General features: G+C 46.2%; 1 protein-coding gene across 1 annotated transcript; it reads right to left on the minus strand.

The window, feature by feature from the left end:
• Positions 1-2,723: 2,723 nt before the first annotated feature.
• Positions 2,724-14,091, minus strand: LOC118507747 (longitudinals lacking protein, isoforms A/B/D/L-like). The gene is made up of 3 exons (XM_036046750.1): positions 13,344-14,091; positions 7,855-9,212; positions 2,724-7,753 (listed from the first exon to the last, which is right to left on the minus strand). Exons 2-3 carry the CDS (start codon positions 9,118-9,120, stop codon positions 6,479-6,481), a joined length of 2,541 nt encoding a protein of 846 aa, XP_035902643.1. The 5' UTR covers positions 9,121-9,212; positions 13,344-14,091; the 3' UTR covers positions 2,724-6,478.
• Between the last annotated feature and the right edge of the window lie 1,577 nt (positions 14,092-15,668).

Here is a 15,668-nt window from a genome sequence, read left to right on the forward strand (position 1 = left end):
TGGTTATGCCAAACAAAACAAAAATTATGGCAAGGATACTATCATTCACATTACGGTACGTATGGTTACAATTTTTTACCAAATCTGAAGCATCTCTCCACTCAAAATTCTCCTGTCCCGACGGAAGTATTTGAGACTTGTTGAAATATTTGAAGTCCTAGTACCCACATATGCCTCTGAGACCCGCGTTCGAGAAGAAAGATTTTTGGCTCCATGGTATGGCAAAGGAGCGGGCGTTACAATGACCAGCACTACGATATGTATCCCAGTATTGTGTAACGAATGAGGTTTGCAAGGCTCCGGTTTAAGAACCCAGTCGGTAAAGTCTTTTAAGGATGTATACATGGACAGCGGAGTTGTTGTAGATTCAAATTGAGATAGAATGATGACGTGGATGTGTCCGCCAGAACGGCCGGGATAATGGATTGGCAGGATTAGTTTCGAGATTTCTGCAGCAGGTGGTATCTGCGATATGGTTAGAAATTGTGAATGTGGCATGAGCTTGATTAAATACAATCCTCTTATACTTTCGCTTCTAGTATAAGCTCGTGTCCGTACACCAACACGATATAAACTTCATAAGATTATTTCAGACGAGTGTCTTGTAGACTCAAAAACACGGAATACAATAGTAACGATGAATTTAAACAGGAGTTGTTTAACTTACATGAAGTTTGTGTGAGCGTGGGCAAATAGTAGAAGAAACAAACCACTTCGCAGCAACATTCCTGATCAGGTTGCAACTTACTATTCAGTTTGGTATCAATGCCGTATCTTATCAAAGAAGGAGACGTTCAAAGTCCCTTTCTTTGTTCATGGAGTAATTCTGCACACAGAGATCCACGATGCCTTAGGCGAAGACCATCCCCTAGGGTAAGCTAGGATATTATTTACTTCGGAAATGAGAAGTATAGACGTATAGACGGCGTCTTGCTATGACTACTTGGTTAGGGTAGTCAGTCGTCTTAGCTTCACAACCACCGCTGGGTACTGAGAGAGCTAAATGAGACTCTTCCAGAGTCCAGCATCAAACTACTGCCTGCAGCGATGGTACGCTCCTCCATAGGAGTACTAGCATAAGCTGGAGTTACCGCTAATGAGACGGATTTTCTGGCTAAAATCTGGTTGAGCACCTGGACCAGCCTCAACACGCACCAGATCTCTTTCGATTCGTTTGCGTTTTTGTTGCTAGCGAGACGTTAAATTTCGAATCGTTTCGGCAATGACGATCCAATTCTTGCGACTGGAACACGTTCATGATATGATGTTTTCCAAAGTCACTTCAATGTCCACTTGGCTATTCATTCGGGGACGTGCTGCGCGGATCCTCGGACATACCATGAAGACATAGTCAGGTGTCTCCCTGTCATCTGTGCATTCAGGGAGTTAGCCTCTTTTATCAGCTTTATTTTTTGGAGGGTCTAGATAGAAGCCGTGTCCTGGTAGCAGTTGAGGAAATTCGAGGGATGAGTTAGCGTGTCTAAGCACCGTGTGGAGAAACATTCCACTCCTGCAGGTTGAAGAGATACCTCATGCTTTGTCCTTCTAGCGCTGTGAAAGTCACTGCCAGCTTCACAACACGTAACAACGAGCATCTTCTGCAATCAAGAGATGCAGTTGGATCATTCCTGCAACTACGCAGCACGAATCGTGAGATACCCTGCGAAAAGCGCTACATACTCGTTGAATCAGCTTCCTGAAGAACACCTTCAGAGTTTATCGAGGAGCGCTGGATTCGAACAGGTTGCACCATATCGAACCGCAGCTGCCACCACTAAAGCAACCACTCTCCTTCTACTGGCTCGAGGTCCTACAAGGTTTGGCATCATTTGCACGAGAACGTTCATCATCTGCGTTGTTTTCTCGATAGCAAATTTAATATGTTGTGTCCATGTGAGTCGATCATCAATGATGACACCTAAGTATTTTAGAGTCTGCGTAGACTGTACCACCGTTCCGCCGATACGGATGCTGCTATGCTGTTTAGTTCTATGAGAGCTAACCACAATATATGAGGTCTTTTCGTGCGCTAATTTGAGTTTGGCATTCCTTGATCACATGTATTGACTGCTCCACAGTGATTTCTAGATCTGGCATGTTGGACCCCTCAACCGTGAGTACCTATTCATCGGCGAAGCCCACTGTGGTCGCATCGGACGGAAGGTTTAAACGTAGGACACGATCGTACATAGGATTCTACAGTGTTGGACCAATAACAGAATCTTGTGGTATTCCAGCTGTTGTCTAAAGTCCCTTTTGCTAAAGCACTTTTTCACTTAGTGCAATACTGATGGAGACATCTGCATTGCTGGATGAGCAGGTTTGTTCGTTAAACTTTAGGTTTCTAGTTGTTGTTCTAGCTCTATGAACGACAAGAGCTCTTAGTGGGCTAGTACTTTTGGAGGAAGATGCCCTTTGGATGAGTTCCCTTGGAAGACCCATTAAACTATGTCCGTCCATTTATGGCGCCAAATGGATGACACTATGGACGGCTGCACTTAGATAGGAACCAATACAAGAATTAAGGAATTGGTTGCACTACATGGACATAGTTATGGATGACCAAGCGATCACTGGGATGCCTCTACAACTATCCCGAATTTCTATCCACTTTGTTTTGTAAGCAAAACGATCTGCACTTCTGAAAGGTATCCTGTTTAAGAAGCGTCCTGAGAAGAGGGATAATTCTTTCATTCCAAGCAGAAATACACACACACATCGTATTTAATGTTTCTACAAAGTTTTTATTTATGTTCATGCTCATATGGTTTTGTATTTTTAAATGCTGATATCGATTTAATTGTGGTTGATTGTGCAACATTCCATGAACGTGCTGCACCATCCATCCCAACACTTCACCCTCTAACATCCTGCATACTTATCATGCTGTTTCGATTTCTCCGTGCTTTCTTTGCTCGTGTACACAATTGCGTTACGTTTGCACCAACTAAAAACAACGTCCATAGTTATGGGGCCGATACCGAAACCCTGTATCGTACCGCACATATCAGACAGATCTAATAGTAAGAGTTCTCGCAACACGAAACCGTGAATCGTGACATACATCCTTTGCGTAACATTTTACTAACGAGGTGTTCGGAATTTCCTGAACGACATCAACCGTTTGCGCCTAGGATCTGCTTACTTGCTTCTTATAATAATTCAATGACTATTTCACAAACTTAATTTGGGATTATACAAGGCTTTCGAGGGCTTGCGGGGGCACCTTAAAAACTACATACTGTACAACTCTGCGAGACGAATAGTGGCCTAGCAATACTGGAGGATGTCCTTGTGGTTCGCGACGCGTTCCAGCTTACTACAATGATGATATTGCATCGCCCCAGCACATTAACTTGAGAATTAAACAACGGACATTTCAGAAGGGTACACGCACACGTACAAATACATTCATTCACGCATTCAAATACATTCAAAACATAGTAGCATCCGTGACAACTTCCTCTCAATAATCCCCCCTTGGAACCACCGCACATAAATATTGGGTGGAGGGGCTCTACGGATACAGCCCAACCGCAATAAAACAGAAAACTATTAATGGGCAAGTAATTACTTACAACAGAGAGAGAGAGAAAAAAAAGAAAAGAATTAAACAAAACCTAAACAAAATAAATACATGCTACGGTGTTGTAGTCACTCGGTTTGCTTGGCCTGGATGGAACCCCGGGAAGGTGGGGCCTGGTGGACCGTTTTTCCGTGTCGTGACGTGACCGAATGATCGGTAAATATTAAACTCAGTCTTTCAGTATTTGCGCGCAACGTAACGGGATGATGGACGATCTGCGTAGACTGGTGTTAGGCGAACCCCGGGTCTAACAGATCGAACACCGGTAACTTCGGAAGGGACGGGGATAAGGGGACTCTACTACCAAACACACCGTGCACTCCTGTTGTCTTAAGACCCTCTTCGCACTCTTTCGCTCGCGTGGTTAAAGCCCATGTCTACTAACAAACAAACAGGATTCTTAATCAGTCTTTTCAATAATTATCCTTACGAAATGGTACCATTAAAATAGTTCCTAGCATAAAGTTTTTTTCTTCCTATCCCTTACCACCGCACGTCTTGCCCATTTGCCTAGTAGTTTCGTTTGATTTTGTTTCGTGTCGTACCTTTTAAGAGCTTAGTAGTATGCATTAGTAGTAGGCATTAAACTTAGGAGTTGTGTATATTTATATGGCATTGTTTTTTATCGTTTAAATTTTTCCCATTTTTTTTTTGCTCGCTCCTTGGTTTTTCTTATTAAATGTCAACTCGATGCGCTAGGTTAACATCAAGCATTTTACTACTGCTACTGCTACATTATTCTAGTTTTACAATCAACTAACACATCTCCACGATGAGAAAACCAACATTGTTCCGTGTATGATACACATCATCTTTTTGCTTGCTGCTACTGCTATTATCTGCTAAATAGTTTGATTTGCTTGGTTTTGTTCAACACGTTTCGCATCCCATCCGGTAAGATATGGCTACAGTTGAAGAAGAGCAAAAGAAAGTCCTTATCTTACCAAATCGTAATACCCTTTAGGGACCTAATGCACCGACTTGCGACCTCGTAACAGCTTGGTTGTTGGCTGTGCCGGTGGTAACTAACTAATAGGAAACTATTTGATGAAGAACATTTCCACTTAAACAATATAAACAATAGTACAGCCTAACTAGGTGCATTACAGAAAAAAATGTTAATATGCATATCTGTGTTTGTACGCATATTGTGCCCTCAGAACAGAGACACGAAACAACATAAGAATAAAATGCAGGAACCGTGTTTTAGCTCAACTCACATCACACTCGCACTAGCTTATAGGAATCATCATACATTATAGGCACTCGATGGTAGAATCATGCTGGGGCTGTGGTTCACTCTTCTCGCAACAGAACCGCACAACCGCGTACATTGTCTTGGGTGTATGTGGCGTCGTTAACATTAATCATTACCGGCTAATCAGTTAGTGACGAAAAGGCAACACACACATTCGAACCATTCTCGCCAATGTTGGGAGACGGTCGTCTAAACCTCGGGGGACAAGGTGTGTAGAGCAGGGACTAAGCACTAGACAAGTTAGAACTAATAGTACATGGTTCGGTGATACCTAACCGTTCTGCGCTAATTTTCTAATCGTTCCTAGATTTTTTTTGTTTAGATAAGGAAAAGATGCATTTTTGTTATTAAAGTCTTAAATTTTTGTGGCGTTTTCGAGCAGAGCTTTCAGAAATACAACCTCGTTGCATGATGCTGCATAGTCAAATGTGTGGGGTTCTAGCATTATGCTACACTATCCCCAATGATTTGTTCATAACTGTGAAAACGCTTTCGAAGATTACTACCAAGTTTAAGAAACGATGGTGTACAGACTTTGGAGCCTGATAGGTTTACAATCTTTTTGTTTTCGAAAAGGATCTTTAAAAAGGGGTGAGAGAAAGAATTAGGGAGCTAACGTTAATGTTAAACTACTAGTGTGTAGAGACGGCTTTCCCTGGAGGCGTTTACTTAGGTCAAATAGTCAAAAGAAACAATTCATCTAAGATGGTCAAACCTAACAGTAACAAAGAAAGGAAAGGGAAGTCTTGGATAGCGTCCTTCGGGATGCTTCCTTCTATTGCACTTCCGTTGTGGGTAAAAGCGTTTGCAGAAAAACGCACACTTACGACATACATACAGACGCATCTTTATCTTTGCGGGTGATTCTCGCTGATTGCGCGAGCCATTTGTCTGTGCGTGTTTTTTTGGTGGGTGGGTGGATGATTGTTGGTGAGTACTCGTTTCAGTCTATTAGGTTCACGATTTAGTTTAGCCGACGAAGAGAATGCTTACGAAGGGAGAGAGATAGAGATTCTGTTTCTGCCAGCGAATTGCTATTACCGTTAAGCTATAATGCTAATTGTTCTATGCTCCCTCAAAATGGGCTGTCTATCATCTGTTGGTGTGTGGTTAACTTTGTTAAGATTAGTTAAAAATATTTAAAAAATGAAACAAAAAGATGCAACAAATAGCTAAATACTTCTACAATTGCTGGTGGTGCGCTAGGTATTTTAAATAAATTGGTGGGATCGGTTCGATGACGTCATTAAGGTAACTTATGTTGCAACGCGCGCGTTCTTCTTGCGAGAAGATACATTTAGGACCGTGCTTAACTTCCGGTGGGGGTCGTCAACTACAACCATGACACCATGGAAGGGTGAATATAAAGGAATAGAGGATTGTGATTCGATGCTGAATCTAGCCTTCGACGTTGGTAGATAACAACCGTTGGTGGGATCAACAAATGTCTGTCAACTAATCTTAATGTACTCCTCAGTGGGTGAAGTGTAAAAAAAAAACTCAGTGAACTTAGTTACCCGTTTCTCGATTTTGTCTATGCTTCGCAATGGTAATAGTAATAGTAGTAGTACGAGCGTTGCTGAGTGTGCCCGATGCTTTGTTCGAGGCAACAGTCGAGGCATAATGCTGCCACTCTACGACGATTCTGAGGGTGCGTTACTGTCGGCGATGATTTCCCGCTTGATGGGGATGTTGTAGTCTTCCTTTAACTTACCGGGCGCTGGCACGATGACACCCTGCTGCTGGGGTGGTGGTAGAGAGGGTGGTACCGGTTGTGGTGAGGGTGATCGCGATCGTTGCGTTGCGCGAACAATGGACGAAGGAGGCGGTGATACGGAGGGTCCTCGTTCCTCTGAATCACGCTTGTGGCCCATGGACAGATCTTCTACGTGATCGTCCTGTCCTTCCAACGGTCCCGGACCGCTAGGGGGTCGCTCACCACATTCGCTGCCCGTCTCGTCGATCGAGTCCTGCTCCATGGGATGATCGCGCCTTGCGTAGACAGGATCTGATCCGTTGTGGTGATGGCCATCCCGATGGGGGTGTGCTTCCGCAGGATCTCGCTCTCGCTGTTGCTGTTGCTGCGCCGGATGGTGACGATCGTCTTCCGGAGAGCTCATCGAGACGGAGCGCATGTATTTCATCAGCACACTTGGGCTTGGTGATCGAGCTGTTCCGTGCGTGCCCGGAGACGTGCTCATACCATTAACAGCCGCATGAGCTGCTGCCGCAAAGGCCATGGCGTGTAGTGCTTCACGACCGGCAATGTCTCCACCACGAGCTTCCAGCGCTTGCTGCAGGAAGGAAGGATCGAGCAGTGCCGCTGCAGGATGTGGGATCGTAGGTGGCAGTCCATGGTGGCTTCCATGCTCGAGTTTGATCATACGACCGGCTTCATGATGTGCCATGGCTGCTGCCGCTGCAGCAGCTGCGGCCGCTGATGCGTCGTCGTCCTGTTGCTGTGACTGAGAAGGCATTTGCTGATGGTGATCACCCGGATGTGAGCTTCCGGGAGCACCACTGCCTGGACCAAACATGTGACTCGCACCGCTTAAACCGTACGGGAAAGATGCCGGGCTACCGCTTGAACTGGGCGATCGTTTGAGTGCCCTGTTAATCGGACGTCCAGTGGTGATGCCCAGCTTCTTCACCTTGTCGTAAAGCGTGCGCGAAGGAACACCAAACTTACGCGAAGCCTGCAATGCACTCATGCCCTTACGCACACACTCGATCGCGTTCAGGATGTCCGTACGGGTGTACTGCTTGTAACGCTTCCATTCCGGTTTCTGCTGTTGATGTGGCACGTACGAAGCCAACCGAGCATCGCCGCCGAAATTGTGGGGTGAGTCCAGCAGATCATCATCGAAGGATTTGTCCGCGTATGGTGAATGGGATGGTTCCTTGATTGACTGGTGACGGGAGAAATTTGGAAAAGACGAAATGTTAGTGTGATACAGTGTTATAAATGCAAAAGAAAATATCTGAAAGAGTATCTGTCCGAAGTACTTACCTTATAACCACTGCCATTAGAGTGATGACTGCTGGGTCGCTCGGGATCGGACTTCATACTGCCTTGGATCGTTTGTATCGTGGCCACCGTTGCTGCTGCACCAGTCGGAACACCTCCACCCGTCGATTGGGAGGAGTCGGCAGGATTCGCCTGAGCCAGTACGTTTCGCAGAATTGGAGTGTCGCGGAGCATGCTAGACATGGATTGCAGTTTCTTGCGCTTGAGCGGGTTCATATCGGTGCTGGAGTCGTACGCAGAACTGAGCATACTGTGCAGCTGTGTTTGGCCGAGTCCTGGCCAACCGGCTGCTAATGCCGCAGCCGCTGCCGCTGTCGATGGTTGAGCAGAAGCGGAGGTAGCGCTGGAGGAACTGCTGGACGACTGGTGCGTGGACGATTGATGGTTGCCGCCTTGTGACTGTAGTGCAATCTGTGTCGCAACGGATGATGCCGAGGAACCCGAGGTTGACTGGATGCGATGTGGAGAGGTGGCCGAGTGTGAGAAGGATGAGGATCGGTCACGGCTACGTTCTTCACGTTCGCGATCACGTTCTACGGCACCGGGACTGCGTGAGTATAGGCTGGAGTACGGGGATTTGTACGAATACGGCGGGGAGGAACTGCTGCTCTGAGCAATCGATATGTTCGTCGAGGTCGAGATGACCGGCGATGACTGGTGCTGATGTTGATGGTGTGAGAACTGACTACTGATACCACCACTGCTACTGGTCGGTGGAGCGTCTTTCCAAGAAGAGGACGATGCTGTCGCAGTTGCTGATCCAGCAGTCGAGGACCCTTTGCTACTGTAGTTGTTGTTGCTGGCGAGCAGTGTAGTGGCTGGGTCGCGATCACGCATCAAATGGTCCACGTCGACCATTTTGTTGAAGCGACCCTTCAAATCAGCCATATCGTAAAGGCCCTTCACTTCCAGCTGTTCGGCGATTTTCATAATACGCGGAATCTGTGCCTGAGTCACGTTCACCTCACCGGTGTACATGTACTCCAGCAGTGCGCGCATTTCGAACTCCTGCACACCCGGGAACAAAATACTGCAGTGATCCATCGGGACATCCTGCAGGATCGTCTGGAAGTAAGGCGAGTTGGCGGCCAGCACAACACGGTGCGCCTTAAACTGCACCTGATCGTCGACGTAGATCGTGCAGTCGACGTAACACTCCATCTTGATCAACGCATCCAGTATCTCGACCAGGTTCGATTTGTGATTGTTCCATCGCAGACAGTACGTTTGTCCTTCGCTGCTACCCATGTTGAAGGCCGTATGTTTTTGCTGTACGTTTTCTTGAGCTTCGGTGATGCGGGTGGACCTATATCGTCCAAAAACTATCCACTAGTTTTGCTCTGTGAGAGGACGGAGAGGAGAAAGGAGGAAGTAGACTTCCGGTTAGTGATGAACAGCATACGTGCAATAGTGGAGTAGTTTACTAGTTTAGCGACAGTGCTGCCATGTTTCTTTGCCATTGTCAAGACTCTCCAATAACACTACCGATTCATTTCGACTATCGCGACAGAGCGCGAAAACAAAAACAACATTTGCGTCGCAAAACCAGCCTTCCTACGGCAAAACCCCGCAATGTTGTTGTTTACGGGTTTTCTCGAGGTCTCACTGCCCGTCCCAGCGTGTGACGATTTTCATTCCCGCTGAAGTGTTCTGAGTCACGCGGAGCGGAATGTGGTGATAATCGCAATCAAGGTACATGGGTGTATGGTGGCGCTCTCGCTCTATAGGTCGCGACCAGCATATCATCAGATTCACGGCGCACCGTAACGGAAGCGTGATTGCCGAAATGAGCCTCCGGGGGGCGTTATCTTGCGGTAACGCGATTGTGTGTGCTACGAGAAACTAGTGGCGCTTTGTGCGAATATCGTGCGAAAATAACAACACACCTTTCCTCCCGGGTCACTCCCGCGGATCGGTTAGGCTGATGGTTAGCTCCCATTAGTCGTTGCTCTTCTGTTCTTTACCGAATATCGGTCCTCGTCTTATCACTCGAGACGTCTTATGTGGCAGGTGTTGACCACCACCATCACCGGAAACGAATCTCTTGGAAGGGGTACCACAGCACCGGCTTCAACTTCTGCTACGGGCTTATCTGATTATTCTTTTTTGTCTTTGCAAAAGGGTGTATACAGTCAGTTCCCGACTTATGCTGGCAAGGAAAATTCGCGTTACACGAATATTGCTTTTTGCATCGGTTCAATTTTGTATTAAGAAAACAAGTTTTTTTTTATTGCATTTTCAAAGAACATACAAAACTGTTATTCAGAACATTTGTACAAAACAAGAATTATTAAAAACTTCTTGTATACACTTATTTGGATGAGCGGAAACTCCTAGGCTACGTAAATCGTCGCTGTTAACGACAAAAAACTTAAAAAAACTAGTAAATTTTCTAAATCCCCCTACATCCAAATCCGCTCAACTGCAGTACCGCGAACAACGCGAACTGACTGTATATGAATCCGAATATTTTTGTGAATCGTGTCGAAATCGCACATCGCGTGACCACTAAACCGTGCTCCGCCAATTTTAGTGTACAAATTAGAGACGAAGGAGTTGGCTTTATAGTTGGGCATTTATTTTCGTTTTTTTTTCTGCAAACACATCCTTCCTTTCCAATTTCAACGGCTGATTGCGAATGAAAAAGACGGGGATTCCAAAAATATCGTTCAAAGAACATTCAGACGATCTAATATTTGCAACGGAAATGGAAGAAAGTCAGGAGCTTTTGCAAATCCTTTCTATGCGATTATTTTTTCTTAATTATTTCTTTGAACCCAGCTTTATCCTTCGATCCTTATCTTGGTGGCTCAAGTACACAAAAAAGAGAGTCCATTCCATTTCAAGGCAGGCAGGAAAATTGGAACACTTGTTCGTGTAAAATTCGAGTGTTGTCTCGGCGGGGTGAAACAGGGATTTCTTCATCGAACAAAACGTGAAAGAAACAGTTTGCCCTCCAGCTATAATCCACTTCCTGATGTCCTAATTTGTCCACAGTCGGCAGGGTCGCAGCACGTCCGAATGCTCATGCCAAAATGCGTGCCCTAGCTCAAGTGGCAAAAGCTACGAAACAGCGAAAGAACAATAAATGGAAGCAGCAAAAAAGGAAGAGGATCACTCATCATGGACAGAGAGCAGTTGAAACTAGAGGATTAGAGCGAGGGATTTTTGCACTTTGCACAGGCACAAGAATCGTGCACAGGTCAACAGGAATTGGAGAACACAAAATAAATCAAGTTCACGAAACGTCCCTTCTCAACGGGTCCGATAAATGTGCCAAGCAGCGAATGGAGGATTAGGTACACACGCAAAAAGGACCAGAATACGGCAAGCCGTTGTGCAATACGAGGTTAAAAGGTTATAAGGTGCCGTTAAACCTATGTCTGCTTCCCTTTTTTTTTGGTATCTGCAGGTATAATGATCGAATTAAAGGTGCGGAGGTGAATCGGATGGTGGGATGCGATCCTGCGCAAACATTCTCGGTGACCGTGTCTTATCCCCGGTCAGCAAATTCTCATCATTACGATCAGCACGCACCAGCATCACCGCTCGCTCGCTCTCCTGATCACCACCAACGTTATTATCGTAAGCGTAATGATTTATTGACAAATGCTTTTACCAGGGGATGCAGGACCCCTGAGATGGTGGTTCAAGGGACCGACTGCACCGGCATATAGGCACCGGGATCGCAACGAATCCGGGTGGAATAAAGGGAAACCCTTGTCGATGTCCTACCATTAATTACTCTCGCTGGCAGAAAATGATGTTGCGAAACGTCGGACCATGTATGACCCGTAACTCCGGCAGCTAGGCATTGAGGTGTATGGCCATTTTTTTTTTGGCGATTCCACCTCTCATTGTTCCTGTTGACGTCACCCACAAAAATTGAACGTCAAATGCCGTAACAGTGTGAGCATCTAAAGGACTTGAGCTTTCCCACGGCTATGCAGTTCCACTGCAGTTGCACATCCTCCGCATCGCAAACTCTTCAAATTCAAAGATCATCAGTTTGATTGCGGTTCGGTTGTTTGGTGTTTTTTTTTTTGCTTTCTTACTATTATTACGGTTTGTCGCTTTGGGACGAACCTAGGGCATCCCTTTTTTTAAACTTCACTGACTGCTTCCTCTACATTGCCGAGAGGGCAAGAAAGGGCACAAATAAACTATCACTTTGCCATTGTTGGCAAATGCATCGGATCTGCGATTTCCGTGTGCTGAGGTTTGGGTTTGTGCCGTACTGAATACCACCAACGGAGCAGACGGAAAGCAAGATTGTTTGTGCCGGGAGCGAGAAGGAGAAGACAACAGCAGCAAGAAGTGCAGTGCCATTTCTTTGAGGTCTTAGCGAGAGCATGTAAAGATCCTCAAAATAAAGGGTAGATCGTCCTTTCCCTCTATTGCATTCAAATGAGTTGATGGGAGATTTGGATGAATAAAAGACACAGAACGAAGGAAATGCACTTTGGTGCATCTTCGAAGAGATCATTCGAATGGGGGGGAGAAACCTACCGCATGCAAATTTTGTGATCCGTCTACCGAAATTTAGGATCCCTTTTTCTTTAAACATGATTAAATGGTACGATAAATGGGAGGAAGCATTATGCACATTCTGCTTTTCACTTTCGCCGTTCTCACACTTGAGGGTACAAGGCAAGGATGGCAGAAATTCCAAACCCAAATGAAAGTGAGAATACGATCGTCCCCCAGGCAGGTCACAACGACAACAAAGGTTGCATCACTGTACGAATTTCGTCGAAAAGATCCGGGCTGCACAATCTCTCTCTCTCTTTTCGCTAGCTGATAATGATAATGCACAATCTTGGTCGGTTGTGGTGTTACTCACGCCGTATCTTGTGTAAATGTAAGCTATCTTACCCATAGGGAGAGCATGTTTTCGTCCAAACTATCTGTTTGCCCATTGGTCTCATACATCCACTTGGGTTTCAAAGTTCAGTTTTGCTTGGGTAGTTTGGCTAGTACCACCAATACAACATTCGCCAGCGCATTGGAAGACTGTACCCAAAAATGGCCAAAAATCATGCCATGGCTTCAGAAACTGAAACCAAAACGATCAAATATCCAAACATCAAGTTTCTTCGAACGAAACAACATCCTTTTAGGGAAAAGGGCATCTTTCGTTGCCAAATCCCTTGCCAAACGGAAAACGGAAAACGTGTGCAAACATCTGAACAGCATACACGTTGGTTTGGTTGCTTGGAGTCCTGCAGACAGTCCTGCGAAATTAGGCGGGTCTAGTTTTCGAGCGTCTGTTTTGTGTTCTTCTTCTCCCACACCAGCTTGTGCAATTGTGCAACGCGTGTGTATTTTTTTTTTGTCTTTAGCTGACCTATTTCTTGGTTGTCTACAGTTTGGGAGGGCAACTAAACTGATCCCGCGCGCGTATTGCCGACGCCAAACGATCAGAAACATGTGCAGCATGTGTAGGTTTAGGGATGCTCAAAAGGACTTACCTTCGGTTGACTTTTTTGTTGTCGGCTGGATGTAGTGTTAAACTTTCACTTCCAGAACCGCTTCGTAGACAAACGATGGCGCGTGTACACCAAAGTTCACGTTCATCACGATCGTGCCGAACGGCACAACACCTGATTGCCTTTTGATTTTCTCGTCGAGCACGTCCACACACGGTGAAGTTGGAATGGAGATCTCGTTAAACTCTCGCGAAGCACTCGCCTAACGATGTTTGAACGGTGGGATCGAGTTTTCGAGTAGGGGGGGACACGCTGAATTCTTGGCCAAGAATTCGTGCGTAAAAGGAAGTGGGTTCGAAAAATTTTGATAACCTCAAGCACAGCTAGGACCGAAAAAGTTATTGCAGAAATGTGTGGAAACTTTGTGTGAAGCCGAGAACACACCTCAAGATGCCTGGACGAGACAATGCGCTTATCCGGATCGTTGCTTGCGGGGGTTCGCGACCACTTGAAGTTCTAGCCCCCGTTGCTCTGGGGCGTGTTGATATAATGCTGTGCGAGGTGAAGATGTTGCTGTGAGGTTTTCCCCTTGTGCGATTTGGCGGGGGAAGGTTGTAAAGTGGAGGAGGTGTTGGGTGGGACTTTTAGGAGACGCGCGCGCGACTTTCTACGCCACTATTGCTTGAACCGTGCACAGAGATTTACGCCTTTTCTTCCTTTTTCTTCCGGCGCGCTGTTGCTTCGTTGTATTCGTGTTTTGCGTTCGCTTGAGCACGCTTTCTACTGCTTCGCTAGACCACGATTCGCTCGCTGTTCTTCTTCAATCACTACTGCTCATGGAAACCGTTGCCAAAGTTTTACTTCCTTGTTTCCTTATTTAACGGATCGAGTTGTTTTGGTATTTCAACACAAACACTTTCAAATTTTTCGTCACTTCACTCACGTTCGTTTTATCACTAATGTTTCGTTATGAATTTTAGGTATTCGCAACTTATCGTTATCGTTTGCTGTTCGCTCGCTTCGTTTTGCACTAACCGTACGTCTCTCTTCATTGAGCACCGTACTGCATCATTCCACTGGCACTCACTGCATATGCGTTAAGCCACTGCTTCCACGCGTGCATATTTCCGGACCCCCGGGGAAGGTCGTCTGCACAAACTTCCGCCTTCGGCTGCTGTCCACTGATGTTTGCCGTGTGATCATCCACTTGCAGCGGGATGCGACTGTTGCCGAACACACCTACGGCGAGAGGAACATACGATCGCGTTAGAAGATGCACTAATAATTTTATTTGTTTCGTTGCACTTTGCACTTTGCGTTCTCAAACAGTTTTCGTACCGTTTTGTGTTTGTTGCGGAATTTTTAAATGCTTTGTTGCGCTTTCGTTCAATAACTAATGCACTCCTTCGTTGCACACCGAATGCGTTTCGTGAGTTTTTTTTTTGTGTTTTGCTCGAATTTATAATTCAATCTTTTCTGTTAAGCGTTTAACCGACTCACACACACACACACTACCGAAAAACTGCACATGCAATTTTGGACTTTGGCCCGTGTCGTACGGTTTTGTGTTGTGCGCGCGATACGACGGCGGATGGCGTGTTTGGTGGTCGATCGGACGTGCTTGCCAATGAGCGGACTTTTCGCTTCTGATTCCGAGAACGGTTGCGGCCAAAACCAGAGCCCACCGAAAATCGCCGAAGTCAATCGCCGTCTAGATGGTACCGGCCCGAGGAGACGATGGTATGGGATGGAAGCGAGCTTCACCAAAACAGTTCGTGCTCTGCACGAAGACCTCCTCACCAAGGCACTCTCTCCTGCGGACCACCTCGTCACCACTCATCCCGGTCATCTCTCGCTCTCCCTCTAGCCTGGGTGCGGTTTTTCCTCCATGCACTCGAAGGATGCTCGATCCTTTTCCAAAATGCCACTCACACCGTCCGGCTTTCCCTTTTTCGCATTCGCCCTTTTCCCATCGGGAACCCTTTTTGGGCATTGGGTGAGTGAATCTGTGCCCTTTTTTTTCCCTTGTGCCCACTGTCTCGCTCACACACTCCGCTGCGCATAGACCGAGGGCGCATTTTTATGCTGCACCGCGCAGCATCGTTGCATTGGTGTGAACGGGAAAGCAAACCAACGGGTACCTTCTCCTACCGAACCCTAGCGAAAAAACCTAGCTACTCGCTCTGTGCTTCTCACTTGCACACCAAAAAAAAAAACCATCGCTCTTGCAACAGCCCTTAGCCGTCCTACGTTCGATGTGCCCTTCGCACAGTTTTTGGAAGGTCTACCAGTCGGACCACTCAGCTACGGCTCGTAGGGCGTTCGGCAACGTCACCTTCCCTATTTTTTTTCTATTCGGCTGTCTTC

Source organism: Anopheles stephensi, chromosome 2 (assembly GCF_013141755.1).
Source record: "Anopheles stephensi strain Indian chromosome 2, UCI_ANSTEP_V1.0, whole genome shotgun sequence".
Classification (NCBI taxonomy): Eukaryota; Metazoa; Arthropoda; class Insecta; order Diptera; family Culicidae; genus Anopheles; species Anopheles stephensi.

Excerpts from the sequence above, each read along its gene's own strand:
- LOC118507747 (XM_036046750.1), bottom strand. The coding sequence starts at position 9,120 with ATGGGTAGCAGCGAAGGACAAACGTACTGTCTGCGATGGAACAATCAC. Across the intron at positions 7,754-7,854 it reads CTAATGGCAGTGGTTATAAG|TCAATCAAGGAACCATCCCA; the intron begins GTAAGTACTTCG and ends TCCCGTCACCAG.